Source organism: Mustelus asterias, unplaced genomic scaffold, assembly GCF_964213995.1.
Source record: "Mustelus asterias unplaced genomic scaffold, sMusAst1.hap1.1 HAP1_SCAFFOLD_3832, whole genome shotgun sequence".
NCBI lineage: Eukaryota > Metazoa > Chordata > Chondrichthyes > Carcharhiniformes > Triakidae > Mustelus > Mustelus asterias.
This window is the reverse complement of record NW_027593777.1, coordinates 1-25,000: the sequence shown is the minus strand read 5'-3', so window position 1 is coordinate 25,000 and position 25,000 is coordinate 1. Positions and strand designations below refer to the sequence as shown.

The 25,000-nt window shown below is 51.8% G+C and overlaps 1 protein-coding gene across 1 annotated transcript in view; it reads right to left on the bottom strand.

The window, feature by feature from the left end:
- LOC144490806 (septin-4-like) overlaps positions 1-22,628 on the bottom strand; it is a gene marked incomplete at its 3' end in the record, with an annotated part of 24,032 nt that extends 1,404 nt beyond the window's left edge. Inside the window, exons 1-7 of the mRNA XM_078208505.1 lie at positions 22,505-22,628; positions 21,078-21,201; positions 18,608-18,742; positions 10,494-10,611; positions 9,133-9,234; positions 7,777-7,873; positions 1,450-1,612 (exon numbers count right to left, since the gene is read on the bottom strand). Coding sequence (XP_078064631.1) covers positions 1,450-1,612; positions 7,777-7,873; positions 9,133-9,234; positions 10,494-10,611; positions 18,608-18,742; positions 21,078-21,201; positions 22,505-22,628 — 863 coding nt within the window. The remainder of the gene's footprint in view (positions 1-1,449; positions 1,613-7,776; positions 7,874-9,132; positions 9,235-10,493; positions 10,612-18,607; positions 18,743-21,077; positions 21,202-22,504) is intronic.
- Positions 22,629-25,000: the final 2,372 nt, after the last annotated feature.

The following is a 25,000-nucleotide window of genomic DNA, read 5'->3' as shown; positions in this document are numbered from 1 at the left end:
CTCTCTCAGGGAGATATCTGTACACTGACTGCTGTCTCTCTCGCTCTCTCTCTCTCAGGGAGATATCTGTACACTAACTGGTGTCTCTCAGTCACCTCTCTCTCTCTCTCAGGGAGATATCTGTGCACTGACTGGTGTCTCTCAGTCCTCTCTCTCTCTCAGGGAGATATCTGTACACTGACTGGTGTCTCTCAGTCCCCCCTCTCTCTCTCAGGGAGATATCTGTACACTGACTGGTGTCTCTCTCGCTCTCTCTCTCTCAGGGAGATATCTGTACACTGACTGGTGTCTCTCAGTCCTCTCTCTCTCTCTCTCAGGGAGATATCTGTGCACTGACTGGTGTCTCTCAGTCCCCCCTCTCTCACTCAGGGAGATATCTGTACACTGACTGGTGTCTCTCTCGCTCTCTCTCTCTCAGGGAGATATGTGTACACTGACTGGTGTCTCTCAGTCCCCTCTCTCTCTCTCAGGGAGATATCTGTGCACTGACTGGTGTCTCTCAGTCCCCTCTCTCTCTCTCAGGGAGAAATCTGTACACTGACTGGTGTCTCTCAGTCCTCTCTCTCTCTCTCAGGGAGATATCTGTACACTGACTGGTGTCTCTCAGTCCCCCCTCTCTCTCAGGGAGATATCTGTACACTGACTGGTGTCTCTCAGTCCCCCCTCTCTCTCAGGGAGATATCTGTACACTGACTGGTGTCTCTCAGTCCCCTCTCTCTCTCTCAGGGAGATATCTGTACACTGACTGGTGTCTCTCAGTCCCCTCTCACTCTCTCAGGGAGATATCTGTACACTGACTGGTGTCTCTCAGTCCTCTCTCTCTCTCAGGGAGATATCTGTACACTGACTGGTGTCTCTCAGTCCCCTCTCTCTCTCTCAGGGAGATATCTGTACACTGACTGGTGTCTCTCAGTCCTCTCTCTCTCTCAGGGAGATATCTGTACACTGACTGGTGTCTCTCAGTCCCCTCTCTCTCTCTCAGGGAGATATCTGTACACTGACTGGTGTCTCTCAGTCCCCTCTCTCTCTCTCAGGGAGATATCTGTACACTGACTGGTGTCTCTCAGTCCCCTCTCTCTCTCTCAGGGAGATATCTGTACACTGACTGGTGTCTCTCAGTCCCCTCTCTCTCTCTCAGGGAGATATCTGTACACTGACTGGTGTCTCTCAGTCCCCTCTCTCTCTCTCAGGGAGATATCTGTACACTGACTGGTGTCTCTCAGTCCCCCCCTCTCTCTCTCAGGGAGATATCTGTACACTGACTGGTGTCTCTCAGTCCCCTCTCTCTCTCTCAGCAAGATATCTGTACACTGACTGGTGTCTCTCAGTCCCCTCTCTCTCTCTCAGGGAGATATCTGTACACTGACTGGTGTCTCTCAGTCTCTCTCTCTCAGGGTGATATCAGTACACTGATTAGTGTCTCAGAGGGTTGCCCGAGTGTGTGCTTACGTGCGACTGCGATCTTTGGCTCCGATGCGCGTCATGCTTTGAATGCACTCGGCACGATAGTTCTCGTAGTGGACCTCCTGCGTCACGTCCTTGAGGTCCTGCATGTGTGTCTGGATCAGCATGTTTTTGAGCTTGACAAAGTCGCAGTGCGTGGGATCTTCCACTGGGAATACAGGACACTGGGAGTGAGTGAAATGGGGAGAGAGAGAGAGAACTTCCCCCTCCCTCCCCACTCCCCCCTTCTCCAGCCAATCCACGGACGGCGGAATCCAACCCGCACGGCACCTCAATCCCCGGGCCCGCCGGGGATCCGCTCCGTCGTCCAGACACCGGTGAGGAGCAGCCAGGGATCCACTCCCCCTCCCCCTACCCACCCAAACCGCACCCAACACCAGTAAGGGGATCAACGCAGATCACCAGGAGCTGGGATCTACTCTGGAATCGACGCAGATCACCAGGAGCTGGGATCTACTCTGGAATCGACACAGAACACCAGGAGTGGGGATCTACTCAGGAATCAAAGCAGATAACCAGATATGAAATCTACTCTGGAATCGACACAGATCACCAGATGTGGGATCAACTCTGGAATCCACACTGATCACCAGTAAGGCAATCAAACAGGAATGGGATCTAGTCCCCACATTGCACAAATCGTTAGGATCTCGATAGGCTGGAAATTTGGGCAAAGAAATGGCAGATGGAGTTCAATCCTGATAAATGCGAAGTGATGCATTTTGGTAGAACTAACGCAGGGGGAGCGATACGATAAATGGCAGAACCATAAAGGGTGTAGATACGCAGAGGGACCTGGGTGTGCAAGTCCACAGATCCTTCAAGGTGACGTCACAGGTGGAGAAGGTGGTGAAGAAGGCATATGGCATGCTTGCCTTTATAGGAAGGGGCATAGAGTATAAAAGTTGGGGTCTGATGTTGCAGTTGTATAGAACGTTGGTTCGGCCGCATTTGGAGTACTGCGCCCAGTTCTGGTCGCCGCACTACCAGAAGGACGTGGCGGCTTTGGAGAGAGTGCAGAGGAGGTTTACCAGGATGTTGCCTGGTATGGAGGGGCTTAGTTATGAGGAGAGATTGGGTAAACTAGGGTTGTTCTCCCTGGAAAGACGGAGGATGAGGGGAGACTTAATAGAGGTGTATAAGATTATGAAAGGCATAGATAGGGTGAACGGTGGGAAGCTTTTCCCCAGGTCGGTGGTGACGTTCACCATAGAACCATAGAAAATTACAGCTCAGAAACAGGCCTTTTGGCCCTTCTTGTCTGTGCCGAACCATTTTATGCCTAGTCCCACTGACCTGCACTTGGACCAGATCCCTCCACACCCCTCTCATCCATGAACCCGTCCAAGTTTTTCTTAAATGTTAAAAGTGACCCCGCATTTACCACTTTATCCGGCAGCTCATTCCACACTCCCACCACTCTCTGCGTGAAGAAGCCCCCCCTAATATTCCCTTTATACTTTTCTCCTTTCACCCTTAACCCATGCCCTCTGGTTTTTTTCTCCCCTAGCCTCAGCGGAAAAAGCCTGCTTGCATTCACTCTATCTATGGTCGTGATGCATATAGGTACTGCTGACATAGGTAGGAAGAGGGAAGGGGTCATGAAAAGAGAATATAGGGAGTTAGGTAGACAGCTGAGAAAGAGGAATGCAAAGGTAGTAATCTCGGGATTGCTGCCTGTGCCGCGGGAGAGTGAGAACAGGAATCGGTGGAGAATGAATGCGTGGCTGAGGGACTGGAGCAAGGGACAAGGATTTGGGTACTTGGATCATTGGGACCTCTTTTGGGGCAGGTGTGACCTGTTTAAAAAAGACGGCTGGCACTTGAATCCCAGGGGGACCAATATCCTGGCGGGAAGGTTGGCTAAGGCTACTGGAGAGACTTTAAACTAGAAAGGTTGGGGGGAGGGAATCGAAATGAGGGGACTGAGAGCGAGGAGGTTAGCTCGCAAATAGATAAGGAATGTAGACAGGGTAAGAGGGAGGTTAGACGAGTGATGGAGAAGGGAAGTGCTCAGGCTGAAGGTCTGAGATGTGTCTATTTTAATGCTAGGAGTGTAGTGAATAAAGTGGATGAGCTTAGAGCGTGGATTGCTGCTTCGAATTGTGATGTGGTGGCCATTACGGAGACTTGGATGTCTCAGGGACAGGACTGGGTGCTTCAGGTGCCGGGTTTTAGATGTTTCAGGAAGGACAGGGAGGGAGGCAAGAGAGGGGGGGGAGTGGCACTGTTGATCAGGGATAGTGTCACGGCTGTAGAGAAGGTGGACGCCGTGGAGGGATTGACGATGGAGTCTCTGTGGGTGGAGGTTAGGAACAGGAAGGGGTCGGTAACGTTGCTGGGTGTTTTCTATAGGCCGCCCAATAGTAACAGAGATGTTGAGGAGCAGATGGGGAAACAGATCCTGGAGAGATGTAGGAATAACAGAGTTGTCGTGATGGGAGATTTTAATTTCCCAAACATAGATTGGAATATCCCTAGGGCTAGGGGTTTGGATGGAGAGGAGTTTGTTAGGTGTGTCCAGGAGAGTTTCCTGACACAGTATGTGGATAAGCCTACTAGAGGAGAGGCTGTACTTGATCTGGTGCTGGCTAATGAACCTGGACAGGTGGAGGATCTCTCGGTGGGTGAGCATCTTGGGGATAGCGATCATAATTCTATCTCCTTCACGATAGCATTGGAAAGAGATAGGATCAGGCAGGCTAGGAAAGTGTTTCTCTGGAGTAAAGGGAAATACAGTGTCATCAGGGAGGAAATTAGACGGGTAAATTGGAAGGAGGCATTCTTGGGGAAAAGTACCGAAGGAAAGTGGAGGATTTTCAAGGAATGTTTGTCTGGAGCTCTGCATGACAACGTTCCGATGAGACAGGGGGGTGTTGGTAGGGTACGGGAACCGTGGTGCACGAAGGTTGTGATGAACCTGGTGAATAAGAAAAGAGAGGCGTACAGAAGGTTCAGAGAGCTAGGAGGTGTTAAGGATTTAGAGGAGTATACGGGATGTAGGAAGGAGCTTAAGAAGGAAATTAGGAGAGCGAGAAGGGGTCATGAGAAGGCCTTGGCGGGTAAGATTAAGGAGAACCCCAAGGCTTTCTACAAATATGTCAAGAGTAAAAGGATGAGATGTGAAGGCATAGGACCCTTAAAAGGTGAAGGGGGAAAAGTTTGTGCGGAACCGTTAGAAATGGCGGAGCTGCTTAATGAATACTTTACCTCGGTATTCACGGTGGAAAGGGATCTGGGTGGTTGTACTGCTGGTTTGCGGTGGACAGAAAGGATCGAGCATGTGGACATAAAGAAAGAGGATGTGTTGGAACTATTGAATGGCATCAAGGTTGGTAAGTCGCCGGGACCGGATGGGATGTACCCCAGGTTACTGTGGGAGGCGAGGGAGGAGATTGCGGAGCCTTTGGCGATGATCTTTGCATCGTCGATGGAGACGGGAGAGGTTCCGGAGGATTGGAGGATTGCAGATGTGGTCCCTATATTCAAGAAAGGGAACAGGGACAGCCCGGGAAATTACCGACCGGTGAGTCTAACCTCAGTGGTTGGTAAGTTGATGGAGAGGATCCTGAGAGACAGGATTTATGATCATCTAGAGAAGTTTAGTATGATCAAAAGTAGTCAGCACGGCTTTGTCAAGGGCAGGTCGTGTCTTACGAGCCTGGTTGAGTTCTTTGAAAATGTGACCAAACACATTGACGAAGGAAGAGCGGTGGATGTGGTCTATATGGACTTCAGCAAGGCGTTCGATAAGGTCCCCCATGCAAGACTTCTTGAGAAAGTGAGAGGGCATGGGATCCAAGGGGCTGTTGCCTTGTGGATCCAGAACTGGCTTGCCTGCAGAAGGCAGAGAGTGGCTGTGGAGGGGTCTTTCTCTGCATGCACCAGTGGAGTGCCCCAGGGATCTGTTCTGGGACCCTTGCTGTTTGTCATTTTCATAAATGACCTGGATGAGGAAGTGGAGGGATGGGTTGGTAAGTTTGCTGACGACACCAAGGTAGGTGGTGTTGTGGATAGTTTGGAGGGATGTCAGAAGTTGCAGCGAGACATAGATAGAATGCAAGACTGGGCGGAGAAGTGGCAGATGGACTTCAACCCGGATAAGTGTGTGGTGATCCATTTTGGCAGATCCAATGGGATGAAGCAGCAATATAATATGAAGGGTACCATTCTTAGCAGTGTAGAGGATCAGAAGGACCTTGGGGTCCGGGTCCATAGGACTCTTAAATCGGCCTCGCAGGTGGAGGATGCGGTCAAGAAGGCGTACGGCGTACTGGCCTTCATTAATCGAGGGATTGAGTTTAGGAGTCGGGAGATAATGCTGCAGCTTTATAGGACCCTGGTTAGACCCCACTTGGAGTACTGCGCGCAGTTCTGGTCACCTCATTACAGGAAAGATGTTGAAGCCACTGAAAGGGTGCAGAGGAGATTTACAAGGATGTTGCCTGGATTGGGGGGCATGCCTTATGAGGATAGGTTGAGGGAGCTTGGTCTCTTCTCCCTGGAGAGACGAAGGATGAGAGGTGACCTGATAGAGGTTTACAAGATGTTGAGAGGTCTGGATAGGGTAGACTCTCAGAGGCTATTTCCAAGGGCTGAAATGGTTGCTACGAGAGGACACAGGTTTAAGGTGCTGGGGGGTAGGTACAGAGGAGATGTCAGGGGTAAGTTTTTCACTCAGAGGGTGGTGGGTGAGTGGAATCGGCTGACGTCGGTGGTGGTGGAGGCAAACTCGTTGGGGTCTTTTAAGAGACTTCTGGATGAGTACATGGGATTTAATGGGATTGAGGGCTATAGATAGGCCTAGAGGTGGGGATGTGATCGGCGCAACCTGTGGGCCGAAGGGCCTGTTTGTGCTGTGGCTTTCTATGTTCTATGTTCTATACCCATCTAAATCTTATACACCTCTATCAAATCTCCCCTCAATCTTCTACGCTCCAGGGAATAAAGTCCCAACCTATTCAATCTCTCTCTGTAACTCAGCTTCTCAAGTCCCGGCAACATCCTTGTGAACCTTCTCTGCACTCTTTCAACCTTATTTACATCCTTCCTGTAACTAGGTGACCAAAACTGTACACAATACTCCAAATTCGGCCTCACCAATGCCTTCTATAACCTTACCATAACACTCCAACTTTTATACTCGACACTCCGATTTATAAAGGCCAATGTACCAAAGGCACTCTTTACGACCCTATCCACCTGTGACGTCACTTTTAGGGAATTCTGTAGCTGTATTCCCAGATCCCTCTGTTCAACTGCACTCTTCAGAGTCCTACCATTTACCCTGTACGTTCTACTTTGGTTTGTCCTTCCAATGTGCAATATCTCACGCTTGTCTGCGTTAAATTCCATTTGCCATTTTTCAGCCCATTTTTCTAGTTGGTCCAAATCCCTCTGCAAGCTTTGAAAACCTTCCTCACTGTCCACTACACCTCCAATCTTTGTATCATCAGCAAACTTGCTGATCCAATCTACCACATTATCATCCAGATCATTGATATAGATGACAAACAACAATGGACCCAACACCGATCCCTGCTGCACACTGCTAGTCACAGGCCTCCACTCAGAGAAGGGGTCCATTGTTCACGAGGGGTCATAGGTTCAAAGTGAAGGGGGGGAGGTTTAACACGGATATCAGACGGACGTATTTTACACAGAGGGTGGTGGGGGCCTGGAATGCGCTGCCGGGCAAGGTGGTGGAGGCGGACACACTGGGAACGTTTAAGACTTATCTAGATAGCCACATGAACGGAGTGGGAATGGAGGGATACAAAAGAATGGTCTAGTTTGGACCAGGGAGCGGCGCGGGCTTGGAGGGCCGAAGGGCCTGTTCCTGTGCTGTATTGTTCTTTGTTAGGAGTGAGATCCACTCTACAACCCACTCTGATCACCAGGAGCATGATCCAGTCCCCAAACGGCACACATCACCAGGAGTGGGATTCACTCTGCAATCCACTCTGAAAACACGGACCGCGATCCATTCTGTGACCAAGACCAATCGCAGGGATCGGGACCCACTCCGTGACCCGGTCTGACCAGAACCCGGGCTCCATCCCATTATCACAGCGGGGGACCAACTCCAGGATTCACACCATTCCCAGCGGGAGGGGATCTACTCTAGATAAAAAGCAATGATAAACAGCCAGGGATCCATTCAGCAAGATCTGGTACAAATCAAGTGGATTGGATCTGGGATCCAGTGATGTGGGGGGAGCCTCAAATCCACTGCTGCCCACCGCCCAACCCCCAGGTTTACCGACCTTGCCCAAGATCCAAACTGTGGTGATGGCCGACAGGATTACCTACCCTCGACAACCCCCCAGGGGTACAGGCGTCCTCGTACCTCCCTCCCCTTACATTCGATCATTGTGTTGCTGCCAATCACAGCAAAGGGGATACTGTTCTGTAACAAAACAGAGGCACAGCAAGAGGGTCAGTCATCAGCTAGGAATCTGGGAGATCCCTTTAACCCCTCCTCGCCCACTCTCACACACTCCTGTATCTGGGGAGGTCTCTCTAACCCTCTCTCTCTCTCTCACACACTCCTGTACCTGGGGAGGTCTCTCTAACCCTCTCTCTCTCACACACACACTCCTGTATCTGGGGAGGTCTCTCTAACCCTCTCTCTCTCACACACACACTCCTGTATCTGGGGAGGTCTCTCTAACCCACTTTCTCTCTCTCACGCACACTCCTGTATCTGGGGAGGTCTCTCTAACCCTCTCTCTCTCTCTCTCTCACACACTCCTGTATCTGGGGAGGTCTCTCTAACCCTCTCTCTCTCACACACACACTCCTGTATCTGGGGAGGTCTCTCTAACCCACTCTCTCTCTCTCACGCACACTCCTGTATCTGGGGAGGTCTCTCTAACCCTCTCTCTCTCTCTCACACACACTCCTGTATCTGGGGAGGTCTCTCTAACCCTCTCTCTCTCACACACACTCCTGTATCTGGGGAGGTCTCTCTAACCCTCTCTCTCTCACGCACACTCCTGTATCTGGGGACGTCTCTCTAACCCACTCTCTCTCTCTCACGCACACTCCTGTATCTGGGGAGGTCTCTCCAACCCTCTCTCACTCACACACTCCTGTATCTGGGGACGTCTCTCTAACCCTCTCTCTCTCACTCACACACTCCTGTATCTGGGGAGGTCTCTCTATCTCTCTCACTCTCTCTCTCACACACTCCTGTATCTGTGGAGGTCTCTCTAACCCACTCTCTCTCTCTCACACACACTCCTGTATCTGGGGAGGTCTCTCTAACCCTCTCTCTCTCACACACACTCCTGTATCTGGGGAGGTCTCACTAACCCTCTCTCTCTCTCTCACACACACTCCTGTATCTGGGGAGGTCTCACTCACCCTCTCTCTCTCTCACACACTCCTGTATCTGTGGAGGTCTCTCTAACCCTCTCTCTCTCACACACACTCCTGTATCTGGGGAGGTCTCACTAACCCTCTCTCTCTCTCACACACTCCTGTATCTGTGGAGGTCTCTCTAACCCTCTCTCTCTCTCACACACACACTCCTGTATCTGTGGAGGTCTCTCTAACCCTCTCTCTCTCACACACACACACTCCTGTATCTGTGGAGGTCTCTCTAACCCTCTCTCTCTCTCTGTCTCACACACACACACACACATCTGAAGCAAGGAGACCCACCTTCAGGTCCGTGTCCTGTTCCTTAAAATCTTCATCCTCATCCGAGTCACAGTCTGGGAATTGGTAAACGTTAATCCCATAATCTTCGATTTCCTGGCGGATCTGGAATTTTGACGTGGGGGGAGGGGAAGAGTTTGTAGGATATTAATTTTCCCTTGCAATTCTGCTCCCCCCAGCTTCCCCCACCCCCTCCGCTGCTGCTCCCACTCCACCCATACCCCACCCCCCGCCCCAACCTTCAGACCTAATGCCACCCACTGATCCCTGCTGTCTGCCAGCTATTCAACTGCAGGAGGCCTCGCGACAGCCCAGTCCGAGGGGACATGGGCAGGAGAGGGGGAATCCGCCCTCTCCGCATTCTACATAAGAACTAGGAGCAGGAGTAGGCCATCTGGCCCCTCGAGCCTGCCCCGCCATTCAATAAGATCATGGCTGATCTTTTCCTGGACTCGGCTCCACTTACCCGCCCGCTCACCATAACCCTTAATTCCTTTACTGTTCAAAAATCTATCTATCCTTGCCTTAAAAACATTCAATGAGGGAGCCTCAACTGGGCAGGGAATTCCACAGATTCACAACGCTTTGGGTGAAGAAGTTCCTCCTCAACTCAGTCCTAAATCTGCTCCTCCTTATTTTGAGGCCATGCCCCCTAGTTCCAGTTTCACCCGCCAGTGGAAACAACCTCCCTCCTTCTATCTTATCTATTCCCTTCATCATCTTATATGTTTCTATAAGATTTCCCCTCATTCTTCTGAATTCCAATGAGTATAGCCCCAGTCTACTCAGTCTCTCCTCATAAGCCAACCCTCTCAACTCCAGAATCAACCGAGTGAATCTCCTCTGCACCCCCTCCAGTGCCAGTATATCCTTTCTCGGGGAAGGAGATCAAAACAGTACACAGTACTCCAGGTGTGGCCTCACCAGCACCTTATACAGCTGCAACATAACCTCGCTGTTTTTAAACTCCATCCCTCTTGCAATGAAGGACAAAATCCCATTTGCCTTCTTAATTACCTGCTGCACCTGCAAACCAACTCCTTGAGATTCCTGCACAAGGACACCCAGGTCCCTCTGCACAGCAGCATGCTGCAATTTTTTACCATTTAAATAATAGTCCGTTGTGCGGTTATTCTTACCAAAATGGGTGACCTCACATTTACCAACATTGTGCTCCATCTGCCAGATCCTCGCCCACTCACTCAGATTATCTATATCCCTTTGCAGACTCTCAGCGTCCTCCGCACACTTTGCTCGTCCACCCACTGCCCTCTCTGAACCCAGCGTTCCGATCCCCGTGTTACTCCCCGCCCTCCGTCTCTCCCCTCTGCCCTCACCCCCTCCTCCTCCCGCCCCCACCTCACCTTTTGCTTTGTCTTCTGAACCTCAGCTGGGGTCAGCGTGTCAGCCTTGGCGATTACAGGTACAATATTCACCTTCTCATGTACAGCTCGCATGAATTCCACGTCCAGGGGACGGACCCTGTGTGTGTGTGCGGGAGAGGGACGGAGGGGGAGAGAGAGAGGGAGAGAGGGACAGAGAGAGGGAGAGAGGGACGGAGAGGGAGAGAGAGGGGGAGAGAGAGAGGGAGAGAGGGACAGAGAGAGAGAGAGGGACAGAGAGAGGGACAGAGAGAGGGAGAGAAGGACGGAGGGGGAGAGAGAGAGGGACAGAGGGGGAGAGAGAGAGGGACAGAGGGGGAGAGAGAGAGAGAGAGGGACAGAGAGAGGGACGGAGGGGGAGAGAGAGAGGGACGGAGGGGGAGAGAGAGAGGGACAGAGGGGGAGAGAGAGAGGGACAGAGGGGGAGAGAGAGAGGGGGAGAGGGAGAGAGACAGAGGGGGAGAGAGAGAGGGACAGAGGGGGAGAGAGAGAGGGACAGAGGGGGAGAGAGAGAGGGACAGAGGGGGAGAGAGAGAGGGACAGAGGGGGAGAGAGAGAGGGACAGAGGGGGAGAGAGAGAGGGACAGAGGGGGAGAGAGTGACAGACAGGGGGAGAGAGAGACAGACAGGGGGAGAGAGAGAGAGACAGAGAGGGGGAGAGAGACAGAGGGGGAGAGGGACAGAGAGAAGAAATATGTTGAGATCTGATGCCATCACTCCAAACCCCAAAACATCAGCCTTCTTTAGCTCCTCCAAACTGCAGTAAGTTCCCAGTCAGGCTATCGAAGCAGCCAGATTAACACCCTGAAGCGCGGAGCAGAAAGAGGCCCATTCGGCCCATCCAGTCTGCCCCATCATTCAGTTCAGATTGTGACCTGACAGTGCTCAGCTCCCGCTCTCCCGCCTTCTCCCCCTCAAGCCCCTCACTGATGTCTCAGCCTGGGACACACCCTACGAGGCAGCCCCTCCGGCAATGAATTCCCCAGATTCCCTCCCCTCCCAGAGGGGAAATTCCTCATCCTCTCTGCTCTTCGATGGGAAACTCCCCCTGACTCTGAGGGACTCTGTCCCCTCTGCTCCTAGACTCTCCCACAAGGCGGGAGGGAGGGAGGGACAACCTCTCAGCATCTAACCTGTCAAACCCTCCCCCCCGCCAATCCTGAGAATCCGAGATGTCTCAATAAGATCGCCTCTTGTTCTTCTAAACTCCAACGATCACAAGCCCCCGACCTACCCCAGCCTCTCCTCGTAAGAAAAATCCCCTCCCTACCCGGGTTCGACCTCCGGACTGTATCCGACACCAGTCTGTCTTTCCTTAGATAAGGGGGGAACCCAGAGACCCTTCACAGGATTCCAGGTGGGATCTCACTAGCGCCGTGTGGAGTTGTAGCAGGAATTCCCTGTCTTTATATTCCGCTTCCCTTTGGGAACAAAGCCCAACTCGCCTTCCCTGTGGCGCCCCCCCCGGAACTCGCCCGCTAGCGTTTTGCGACTGACGCACGGGGATCCGCAAATTTTGATTTGATTTATTCTTGTCACATGTATTGGGATAGAGTGAAAAGTATTGTTTCTTGCGCACTATACAGACAAAGCATACCATTCATAGAGAAGGAAAGGAGAGGGTGCAGAATGTAGTGTTACAGTCACAGCTCGGGGTGTAGAGAAAGATCAACTTCATGCGAGGTAGGTCCATTCAAAAGTCTGACAGCAGCAGCAGGGAAGAAGCTGTTCTTGAGTCGGTCGGTACAGGACCTCAGAGTTTTGCATCTTATTCTCAACGGAAGAAGGTGGAAGAGAGAATGTCCGGGGTGCGTGTGGGGGGGGGTCCTTAATTATGCCGGCTGCTTTTCCCCGAGGCAGCGGGAAGTGTAGACAGAGTCAACGGATGGGAGGCTGGTGATGGATTGGGCTACATTCACGATCTTTTGTAGTTCCTTGCGGTCTTGGGCAGAGCAGGAGCCCCAAACCAAGCTGTGATACAACCAGAAAGAATGCTTTCTATGGGGCGTCTGTAAAAGTTGGTGAGAGTCGCAGCTGACATGCCAAATTTCCTTAGTCTTCTGAGAAAGTAGAGGCATTGGTGGGGCTTTCTTAACTATAGTGTCGGCGTGGGGGGACCAGGACAGGTTGTTGGTGATCTGGTCACCTAGAAACTTGAAGCTCTCGACCCTTTCTACTTTGTCCCCGTTGATGTAGACAGGGGCATGTTCTACTTTATGCCACTCCCTCCATTTACTGAACCCTCAACTCCTTTAAACGCAAGGGGAAAAATGGAATCTTGCTCCAATTGCCCTTGACAAGAGGGCAGATTCCCACCTGAATGGGTGTAAATTGGGAGAGGGGAGTGTGCAGAGGGACCTGGGCGTCCTTGTGCACCAGTCGCTGAAGGTAAGCATGCAGGTGCAGCAGGCGGTGAAGAAGGCAAATGGCATGTTGGCCTTCATTGCGAGAGGTTCCGAGTACAGGAGCAGGGATGTGTTGTTGCGATTATACAGGGCCTTGGTGAGGCCACACCTGGAGTATTGTGCGCAGTTTTGGTCTCCTTTTCTGAGGAAGGATGTTCTTGCTCTCGAGGGAGCGCAGCGAAGGTTTACCAGGCTGATTCCGGGGACGACGGGACTGATGGACGAGGAGAGATTGACCAGGTTAGGATTGTTTCCGCTGGAGTTCAGACGAATGACGGGGGATCTCTCAGAGACTTATAAAATTCTAACAGGACCAGACAGGGTAGATGCAGGGAGGGTGTCCCCGATGGTGGGGGGAGTCCAGAACCAGGGGGGTCACAGTCTGAGGATTGGGGGGAGACCATTTAGGACGGAGATGAGGAGATATTCCTTCACCCGGTGAGCCTGTGGAATTCATTCCCACAGGAAGGAGTTAATGCCAAAACACTGACTGTATTGGAGAGGCGGCTGGATGGAGCGCTCGGGGGAACGGGGTCAAAGTTTATGGGGGGAAAGCAGGATTAAGCTGTTGAATTGGATGATCAGCCATGATGGTGATGAATGGGGGAGCAGGCTCGAAGGGCCGAATGGCCTCCTCCTGCTCCTATCTTCTGTGTTTCTACGTCTAGGGCTTTGGAAAGAACATATCTGGAACAGCCATATTGAAGAAAGAATGATGGAAGTGAGTGAATAATGTATATATATTTTCAAATTTTATGTTTCAGGAGACTGTTTTAAAATTCAGCCTTACGCTACAGGCAGTCAGTTTGTTTGGAAGAAATGCAGATTAGAATCTGGGAGAGCAGGACAATAGAACAAAGAACAACCACAGCACAGGAACAGGCCCTTTGACCCCTCCAAACCTGCGCCGATCAATGGATTAGTTAGTGTTATGAAGTGGAGGTTCCCCTCAAGTTCCTCTCTGAGAACTAACACCTAACCAGTCAAGCCGTTCCCTAAAAGTAGCAACGCAGATGGCCAATGAAGGCAAGCATGCCTCAAAGTGGCAACACAGGAGGCCAAGGTGATTGAGAAGACGTATGGCACACTTGCCTTCATTGGCTGGAACATTGAGGACAAGAGTTGGGAAATCATGTTGCAGCTATATAAAAACTTGGTTAGGCCGCATTTGGAGTATTGGGTACAGTTCTGGTCACCCTATTATAGAAAGGATATTATTAAACTAGAAAGAGTGCGGAAAAGATTTACTAAGATGCTACCGGGACTTGATGGATTGAGTTATAAGGAGAGGCTGGATAGACTGGGACTTTTTTCCCTGGAGTGTAGGAGGCTGAGGGGTGATCTTATAGAGGTCTATAAAATAATGAGGGGCACAGATCAGCCAGATAGTCAATATCTTTTCCCAAAGGTAGGGGAGTCTAAAACTAGAGGGCACAGGTTTAAGGTGAGAGGGGAGAGATACAAAAGGGTCCAGGGGGGCAATTCTTTCACACAGAGGGTGGTGAGTGTCTGGAACAAGCTGCCAGAGGCAGTAGTAGAGGCGGGTACAATTTTGTCTTTTAAAAAGCGTTTAAACAGTTACATGGATAAGACTGGTACAGAGGGATATGGGCCAAACGCGGGCAATTGGGACTAGCTTAGGGGTTTAAAAACAAAGGAGTGGCATGGACAAGTTGGGCCGAAGGGCCTGTTTCCATGCTGTAAACCTCTGTGAATCAATGTCTCGAGAGACGTGGAAGCTTTGGAGAGAGCGCAGAGAAGGTTCCCCGGGATGTGGCCTGGTCTCAAGGGGGTGTTGGCTATGAGGAGAGGTTGGATAAACTGGGATTGTTTTCACTGGAGAGACGGGGGGCTGAGGGGGAGACCTGGTCTACAAGATGATGAGAGGCAGAGACAGGGTGGATAGTCAGAGACTTTTCCCCCCATGGTGGAAGTGTCAGTTACACGGAGGGGGTTGGGGGGGCGGTGCGGGGAGGGGGTGGGGCACAGGTTCAAGGTGAGAGGGGGGGAAAGTTTAAGGGAGATGTGCGGGGGAAGTTCTTCACACAGAGAGTGGTGGGTGCCTGGAACGCGCTGCCAGAGGAGGTGGTGGAAGCAGGCACATTCGCAACATTTAAATGGAGTTTAACCCTGATAAATGTGAGGTGATTCATTTTGGTCGGACTAATTTAAATGTGGATTACAGGGTCAAAGGTAGGGTTCTGAAGACTGTGGAGGAACAGAGAGATCTTGGGGTCCATATCCACAGATCTCTAAAGGTTGCCACTCAAGTGGATAGAGCTGTGAAGAAGGCCTATAGTGTGTTAGCTTTTATTAACAGGGGGTTGGAGTTTAAGAGCCGTGGGGTTATGCTGCAACTGTACAGGACCTTGGTGAGACCACATTTGGAATATTGTGTGCAGTTCTGGTCACCTCACTATAAAAAGGATGTGGAAGCGCTGGAAAGAGTGCAGAGGAGATTTACCAGGATGCTGCCTGGTTTGGAGGGTAGGTCTTATGAGGAAAGGTTGCGGGAGCTAGGGCTGTTCTCTCTGGAGTGGAGGAGGCTGAGGGGAGACTTAATAGAGGTTTATAAAATGATGAAGGGGATAGATAGAGTGAACGTTGAAAGACTATTTCCTCGGGTGGATGGAGCTATTACAAGGGGGCATAACTACAAGGTTCGTGGTGGGAGATACAGGAAGGATATCAGAGGTAGGTTCTTTACGCAGAGAGTGGCTGGGGTGTGGAATGGACTGCCTGCAGTGATAGTGGAGTCAGACACTTTAGGAACATTTAAGCGGTTATTGGATAGGCACATGGAGCACACCAGGATGATAGGGAGTGGGATAGCTTGATCTTGGTTTCAGATAAAGCTCGGCACAGCATCGTGGGCCGAAGGGCCTGTTCTGTGCTGTACTGTTCTATGTTCTATAAGGGGGTAAAGCTTTTAGAACTGAGGTGAGGAGAAATTTCTTCATCCAGAGAGTGGTAGTCGAGGTCAAAACGTTGTGTGATTTTGAGAAGGACTTAGATATAGCTCTTGGGGCTAAAGGGATCAAGGGATATGGGGGGGAATCAGGATGTTGAATTCGGTGATCAAAATGAATGGTGGAGAAGGGCCAAATGGCCTCCTGCTCCCACGAGCTTGGTGGGCTGAAGGGCCTGTTCCTGTGTTGTACTTTTCTTTGTCTATACTGTTACGAAGCGGAGGTTGTCCCCCTTTGGAGACGTAACGTCAACTCCCCCCCAAGAGGAATCCCTCGCCTCGTAATCTGTTAAAAGTGAGTGTGAAGGTGTGAACTGTCCTTCAGTTGTAGTTTGGTGGGGAACTAACAGAAGTACCCAGCACTCAAAATGAACACTTAACAATTTAGTTATTTATCTAACCGGGAACTTTAACTCAGTAACACAGCGAATCAAATAAGATTCTACTGTATAAGGCTCTGGTCAGACCACATTTGGCGCATTGTGAGCCGTTTTGGGCCCCGTATCTAAGGAAGGATGTGCCGGCCTTGGAAAGGGTCCAGAGCAGGTTCACAAGAATGATCCCTGGAATGAAGAGCTTGTCGTATGAGGAACAGGTTGAGGACTCTGGGTCTGTACTCGTTGGAGTTTAGAAGGATGATGGGAGGGGGATCTCATTGAAACTAACAGGATACTGCGAGGCCTGGATAGAGTGGACGTGGAGAGGATGTTTCCACTAGTGGGAAAAACTAGAACCAGAGGGCACACAACCTCAGGCTAAAGGGACGATCCTTTAAAACAGAGATGAGGAGGAATTTCTTCAGCCAGAGAGTGGTGAATGTGTGGAACTCTTTGCCGCAGAAGGCTGTGGAGGCCGGGTCATTGAGTGTCTTTAAGACAGAGATAGATAGGTTCTTGATTAGAACAAATAACAAAGAAAATTCCAGCACAGGAACAGGCCCTTCGGCCCTCCAAGCCTGCACCAACCATGCTGCCCCGACTGAACTAAAACCCCCTACCCTTCCGGGGACCGTATCCCTCTATTCCCATCCTATTCATGGATTTGTTAAGACGCCCCTTAAAACTCACTACCGTATCCGCTTCCACTCCCTCCCCCGCAACAGTTACCCTCTGTGTAAAAGACTTGCCTCGTACATCTCCTTTAAACCTTGCCCCTCGCACCTTAAACCTGTGCCCCCCGAGTAACTGACTCTTCCACCCTGGGGGAAAAAGCTTCTGACTATCCCCTCTGCCCCTCATAATCTTGTAGACTTCTATCAGGTCTCCCCCTCAACCTCCGTCGCTGCAGTGAGAACATCCAAGTTTCTCCAACCTCTCCTCATAGCTAATGCCCTCCATACCAGGCAACATCCTGGTAAATCTTTTCTGTATCCTCTCCAAAGCCTCCACATCCTTCTGGTAGTGTGGCGACCAGAATTGAACACTATATTCCAAGCACGGCCTAACTAAGGTTCTATAAAGCTGCAACATGACTTGCCAATTTTTAAACTGAATGTCCCGGCCGATGAAGGCAAGCATGCCGTATGCCTTCTTGACTACCTTCTCCACCTGCGTTGCCACTTTCAGTGACCCATGTGCCTGTAAACCCAGATCCCTCTGCCTATCAATACTCTTAAGGGTTCTGCCATTTACTGTATATTTCCTATCTGTATTAGACCTTCCAAAATGCACTACCTCACATTTGTCCAGATTGATAAGGGGATCAGGGGTTATGGGGAAAAGGCAGGAGAATGGGGATGAGAAAAATATCAGTCATGATTGAATGGTGGAGCAGACTCGATGGGCCGAGTGGCCTCATTCTGCTCCTATGTCTTATGGTCTTATACTGGAATGCTGTTCAAATAAGTACAAGTAAAATATCGAATAAAGTAAGATTCTACTGGAATGCTGTTCAAATAAGTACAAGGACCACTCATTAACCAAATTCTGTCATTCTCAAATAATATACAACAGGTTTGTGGCTTTCGGAATCTTCTGGAGTTCCTCTGTTGATTCCTGTCTGTAAGTCGTTTCCGATTTGGTACCTTTCCCTGGTCAGATGGCGCGATCTCTTAAGAGATATCGGAGCGCTGCTGTCTCCCTCTCGAGTCTTGAGAGGTGGCAGTTCCCGTTCATTGATTCATTCATTCTTGGGACATGGGCATCGCTGGCTGGGCCAGCATTTATTGCCCATCCCTAGTTGCTTTCAGAAGGCAGTTGAGCCACACATTGCTGTGGCTCCGGAGTCCCAGGTAGCCCAGATCAGGAGAGGATGGCAGATTTCCTTCCCTAAAGGGAACCAGATGGATTTTTTTCCCGACAATCGACAATGGTTTCACGGTCATCAGTAGATTTTTAATTCCAGACTTTTTAATTGAATTCAAATTCCACCATCTGCCGTGGCGGGATTCGAACCTGTGTCCCCAGAACATTAGTTGAGTTTCCAGATGAATTTAGTTAAGTTCCTAAGTTCTGTTTCCCGCCGCCCCTCTTTTAGACCTGTGATGACCTATCAGTTTTCCAAAAACAGGATTGGCCCAATTTTGTCAACACCATCGAATTCTAATCTTATAGGTTCTTGGTAGCAGAATGCTGGCTTTAAATTGATTGGGCCAAATTCAGAACCATTCAAATGCCTGAACCCTGTTACCGAGGGATCGTCGGAGGAATGGGAGGAGGAGGGCGGTTAGATTTCACCAGGAACAAAGTGGGAAAGGTGGGGGGGTGCTTGAAGTTTTGACTTACCCATGCGCCAGAGGAGACAGAAAGTACAGAAGGCAGTGGACCCGGTTGTCTTGAATGTTCTTGCGGTTTAAGCCACTCTCATCCCGGAAGTAGTGTTCAAACTGTTCGTCTATGTAAGTGATGATTGGTTTCCAACTGTGAGGGGAGAGCGAGAGTTATTAAAGGTCTCTCCAAACCTCTCTCACACACTCCTGTACCTGGGGAGGTCTCTCTAACCCTCTCTCACACACACACTCCTGTATCTGGGGAGGTCTCTCTAACCCTCTCTCTCTCACACACACACTCCTGTATCAGGGGAAGTCTCTCTAACCCTCTCTCTCTCTCTCACACACACACTCCTGTACCTGGGGAGGTCTCTCTAACCCTCTCTCTCTCTCACACACAAACTCCTGTACCTGGGGAGGTCTCTCTAACCCTCTCTCTCTCTCACACACAAACTCCTGTACCTGGGGAGGTCTCTCTAACCCTCTCTCACTCACACACTCCAGTATCTGGGGAGGTCTCTCTAACCCTCTCTCTCTCACACACACACTCCTGTATCTGGGGAAGTCTCTCTAACCCTCTCTCTCTCTCACACACACACTCCTGTACCTGGGGAGGTCTCTCTAACCCTCTCTCTCTCTCACACACACACTCCTGTATCTGGGGAGGTCTCTATAACCCTCTCTCTCTCTCACACACACTCCTGTATCTGGGGAGGTCTCTCTAACCCTCTCTCTCTCACACACACACACACTCCTGTACCTGGGGAGGTCTCTCTAACCCTCTCTCTCTCTCTCACACACACACTCCTGTACCTGGGGAGGTCTCTCTAACCCTCACTCTCTCTCACACACACTCCTGTATCTGGGGAGGTCTCTCTAACCCTCACTCTCTCTCACACACACTCCTGTATCTGGGGAGGTCTCTCTAACCCCCTCTCTCTCTCTCTCACACACACTCCTGTATCTGGGGAGGTCCCTCTAACCTTCTCTCTCTCTCACACACACACACTCCTGTATCTGGGGAGGTCTCTCTAACCCTCTCTCTCTCACACACACACTCCTGTACCTGGGGAGGTCTCTCTAACCCTCTCTCTCTCACACACACTCCTCTATTGGGGAGGTCTCTCTAACCCTCTCTCTCTCTCACAGACTCCTGTATCTGGGGAGGTCTCTCTAACCCTCTCTCTCTCTCACAGACTCCTGTATCTGGGGAGGTCTCACTCACCCTCTCTCTCTCACACACACACTCCTGTATCTGGGGAGGTCTCTCTAACCCTCTCTCTCTCACACACACACTCCTGTATCTGGGGAGGTCTCTCTCACCCTCTCTCACACACACACTCCTGTATCTGGGGAGGTCTCTCTAACCCTCTCTCTCTCACACACACACTCCTGTATCTGGGAAGGTCTCTCTAACCCTCTCTCTCTCACACACACTCCTGTATCTGGGGAGGTCTCTCTAACCCTCTCTCTCTCTCACACACACTCCTGTATCTGGGGAGGTCTCTCTAACCCTCTCTCTCTCTCACACACACTCCTGTATCTGGGGATGTTTCTCGAACCCTCTCTTTCTAATGCACACACACATATTTGGGGATTGATACAGCACTATGGGGAGTGAGCAGGAGTGCTGCATTGTTGAAGGTTCAGTGCTGAGGGAGCGCCGCACTGTGGGAGGGTCAGTGCTGAGGGAGCACCGCACTGTGGGAGGGTCAGTGCTGAGGGAGCGCCGCACTGTGGGAGGGTCGGTGCTGAGGGAGCGCCGCACTGTGGGAGGGTCAGTGCTGAGGGAGCGCCGCACTGTGGGAGGGTCAGTGCTGAGGGAGCGCCGCATTGTGGGAGGGTCAGTGCTGAGGGAGCACCGCACTGTGGGAGGGTCAGTGCTGAGGGAGCGCCGCACTGTGGGAGGGTCGGTGCTGAGGGAGCGCCGCACTGTGGGAGGATCAGTGCTGAGGGAACACCGCACTGTGGGAGGGTCGGTGTTGAGGGAGCGCCGCACTGTGGGGAGGGTCAGTGCTGAGGGAGCGCCGCACTGTGGGAGGGTCGGTGCTGAGGGTGCGCCGCACTGTGGGAGGGTCAGTGCTGAGGGAGCGCCGCACTGTGGGAGGGTCAGTGCTGAGGGAGCACCGCACTGTGGGGAGGGTCAGTGCTGAGGGAGCGCCGCACTGTGGGTGGGTCGGTGCTGAGGGAGCGCCGCACTGTGGGAGGATCAGTGCTGAGGGAACACCGCACTGTGGGAGGGTCGGTGTTGAGGGAGCGCCGCACTGTGGGGAGGGTCAGTGCTGAGGGAGCGCCGCACTGTGGGAGGGTCGGTGCTGAGGGTGCGCCGCACTGTGGGAGGGTCAGTGCTGAGGGAGCGCCGCACTGTGGGACGGTCAGTGCTGAGGGAGCGCCGCACTGTGGGAGGGTCGGTGCTGAGGGAGCGCCGCACTGTGGGTGGGTCGGTGCTGAGGGAGCGCCGCACTGTGGGAGGACCTATTACTTACCAGTCAGAATTATCTACAGCGTCTCCAAACCCTGGTGTATCGACAATGGTCAGTTTGACTCTCACCCCTCGCTCCTCAATGTCCACGGCATGTTTCGTAATCTCAAGTGTCTTTGTGATGCGTTCTACAGGACAGAGACAGCACGGGGTTAGGTACAGAGTAAAGCTCCCTCTACACTGTCCCCATCAAACACTCCCAGGACAGGTACAGCACGGGGTTAGGTACAGAGTAAAGCTCCCTCTACACTGTCCCCATCAAACACTCCCAGGACAGGTACAGCACGGGGTTAGATACAGAGTAAAGCTCCCTCTACACTGTCCCCATCAAACACTCCCAGGACAGGTACAGCACGGAGTTAGATACAGAGTAAAGCTCCCTCTACACTGTCCCCATCAAACACTCCCAGGACAGGTACAGCACGGGGTTAGATACAGAGTAAAGCTCCCTCTACACTGTCCCCATCAAACACTCCCAGGACAGGTACAGCACGGGGTTAGATACAGAGTAAAGCTCCCTCTACACTGTCCCCCATCAAACACTCCCAGATTAGGTACAGCACGGGGTTGGATAGAGTATAAAACCCCAGCCCCTACATCCCTCCCTATCTCTGTAACCTCCGACGACCCTCCAAGGTCTCTGCACTCCTCCAATTCCGGCCTCTCGAGCGTCCCCTGATTCCCATCGCTCCGCCATTGCCGGGCGTTGCCTTCAGCTGCCTCGCGGGGGGGTGCCCTCAGCTCTGGAATTCCATCCCTAAACCTCTCCACCTCTCTCTCTGTTTCTGTCTCTTTCTCCTTCATTCCCTCTCTGTCTCTTGCTTTCTCTCTCTTTCTTACTTTCCCTCTATCTTTTACTCTCTTTCTGTCTCTCTCTATGTATCTTTCTCTCTTACTCCCTTTGTCTCTCTCTGTTGTTCTGTGCCCTGGGCTCAGATTTCTAAACTGTATTTATTAGTGTCACGAGTAGGCTTACATTAACACTGCAATGAAGTTACTGTGAAAATCCCCTAGTTGCCACAGTCCGGCACCTGTTCGGGTATAGAAATCATAGAAACCCTACAGTACAGAAGGAGACCATTCGGCCCATCGAGTCTGCACCTACCACAATCCCACCCAGGCCCTACCCCCATATCCCTACATATTTACCCACTAATCCCTCTAACCTACACATCTCAGGGGCAATTTTTGTTTTAACCTGGCCAATCCACCTAACCCGCACATCTTTGGACTGTGGGAGGAAACCGGAGCACCCGGAGGAAACCCACGCAGACACGAGGAGAATGTACAAACTCCACACAGACGGTGACCCGAGCCGGGAATCGAACCCGGGTCCCTGGCGCTGTGAGGCAGCAGCGCTAACCTACTGTATTTGTGTTGGAATGAGTTAGATTCCCGCTGCATTTTCCCCAACTCCATCCTGTATCTTACCATCAGCATTGGGAATGATCCGATCCTTATACAAATCCGTCAGGAACAGGCTATTGACTAGGGTCGACTTTCCGAGTCCCGACTCTCCTGGGGTGGGACGGGGGAGGAGAAAGAGAGAGTCCATTAGTGAAAGATACCCCCCACGGCCGTCTCCGTCTGCCCCAGCCAGCCATGGACCAAAGCAACCCCGATCGAGAGCATCTGCCCCGAGACTCAATCTCAGGGGTGAGTGATACTCTAAATGGAAGAACCTATAGGAACATTGACATACAGAGGGATCTGGGCGTACAGGTCCATGGTTCCCTCAAAGTGGCAACGCAGGAGGCCAAGATGATTGAGAAGGCGTACGGCACGCTTGCCTTCATCGGCCGGGGCATTGAGTACAAGAGTTTGGAAATCATGTTGCAGCTATATAAAACCTAGGTTAGGCCACATTTGGAGTATTCCGTGCAGTTCTGGTCACCACACTACCAGAAGGACATTGGAAGCTTTGGAGAGAGTGCAAAGGAGGTTCACCAGGATGTTGCCTGGTCTCGAGAGTGTTGATTAGATTTGATTCGATTTATTATTGTCACATGTATTGGGAGACAGTGAAAAGTATTGTTTCTTGCGCGCTATACAGACAAAGCATACCGTTCATAGAGTACAGAGAGGGGAAGGAAAGGATTTGATTTGAGTTATTATTGTCACGTGTATTGGGATACAGTGAAAAGTATTGATTCTTGCGCCTATACAGACAAAGCATACCGTTCATAGAGAAGGAAAGGAGAGGGTGCAGAATGTAGCGTTACAGTCACAGCTCGGGGTGCAGAGAAAGATCAACTTAATGCGAGGTAGGTCCATTCAAAAGCAGCAGGGAAGAAGCTGTCCTTGAGTCGGTCGGTACGTGACCTCAGACTTTTGTATCTTTTTCCCGACGGAAGAAGGTGGAAGAGAGAATGTCCGGGGTGCGTGGGGTCCTTAATTATGCCGGCTGCTTTTCCCCGAGGCAGCGGGAAGTGTAGACAGAGTCAATGGATGGGAGGCTGGTTTGCGTGATGGATTGGACTACATTCATGATCCTTTTGTAGTTCCTTGCGGTCTTGGGCAGAGCAGGAGCCCCAGACCAAGCTGTGATACAACCAGAAAGGATGCTTTCTATGGGGTATCTGTAAAAGTTGGTGAGAGTCGGAGCTGACATGCCGAATTTCCTTGGCTATGAGGAGAGGTTGGATAAACCGGGATTGTTTTCACTGGAGAGACGGGGGGGCTGAGGGGGAGACCTGGTCTACAAGATGATGAGAGGCAGAGACAGGGTGGATAGTCAGAGACTTTTCCCCCAGGGCGGAAGTGTCAATGACAAGGGATTTACAATTCTCAGTCCACACCCATTCAGTTAATAATCTGTCTTCCTATCATTGACTCCCAAAGTGGATATCCTGACATTTATCCACATTGTACTGTATCTGGGCAGGCAGGTTCGAGGTGAGAGGGGGGGAAAGTTTAAGGGAGATGTGCGGGGGAAGGTTTTCACACAGAGAGTGGTGGGTGTCTGGAAGGCGCTGCCAGAGGAGGTGGTGGAAACAGACACACGAGCAACATTTGAGAGGCATCTGAAGGGGTCCATGAATAGGGAGGGATAGAGGGATAGGAACCGAGTAGGGGCAGCATGATTGGCCTGGGCTCAGAGGGCCAAAGGGCCTGTTCCTGTGCTGTACTCTTCCTTATCCTTTACTGCCCTTTGACCTGCCCCTGAGAACAGATGGAGTACATTCGGCCCATTGTGTATCTGCCAGCCCCTTTTTACCACTGCCCCATTCCTCCCGACTCACTCCATCGATAAGAGTTCTCCTCAACTCCCCTCCCTCTGGTTCTGTTATCGATTCTCTTCAATCTGCGCCCCTTCCCCCGCTCCAACCCCCATCCCCCATTCCCACATCCCCCATTCATACATCCCCCATCCCCCGCCCCATCCCCCGCCCCATCCCCCATCCCCCATCCCCCACCCCATCCCCATCCCCCGCCCCATTCCCCGCCCCATTCCCCACCCCATCCCCCGCCCCATCCCCCATTCCCCGCCCCATCCTCCGCCCCATCCCCCATTCCCCGCCCCATCCCCCCCCCATTCCCCGCCCCATCCCCCATCCCCGCCCCATCCCCCATCCCCCGCCCCATCCCCCGCCCCATTCCCCGCCCCATCCCCCACCCCCCGCCCCATCCCCCATCCCCCGCCCCATCCCCCATTCCCCGCCCCATTCCCCGCCCCATCCCCCTCCCCATTCCCCATCCCCCATTCCCCGCCTCCTCAATCTCATTCCCCTTCTCTCCTCCGACCAAGACTCCTTCCCAATCCTGCGCGCGCCTGGATTAAATCTCCCGGCCTTAACCTTCTCCGCTCCGAGGGGAACGAACCCAGCTTCTCCCAGTCTCCCCGCCTGAACAGAGGCACCTGTGTCCCAGAGAGAGGGAGAGGGAGAGAGACAGGGGGAGAAAGGGAGAGAGACAGAGGGAGAGAGA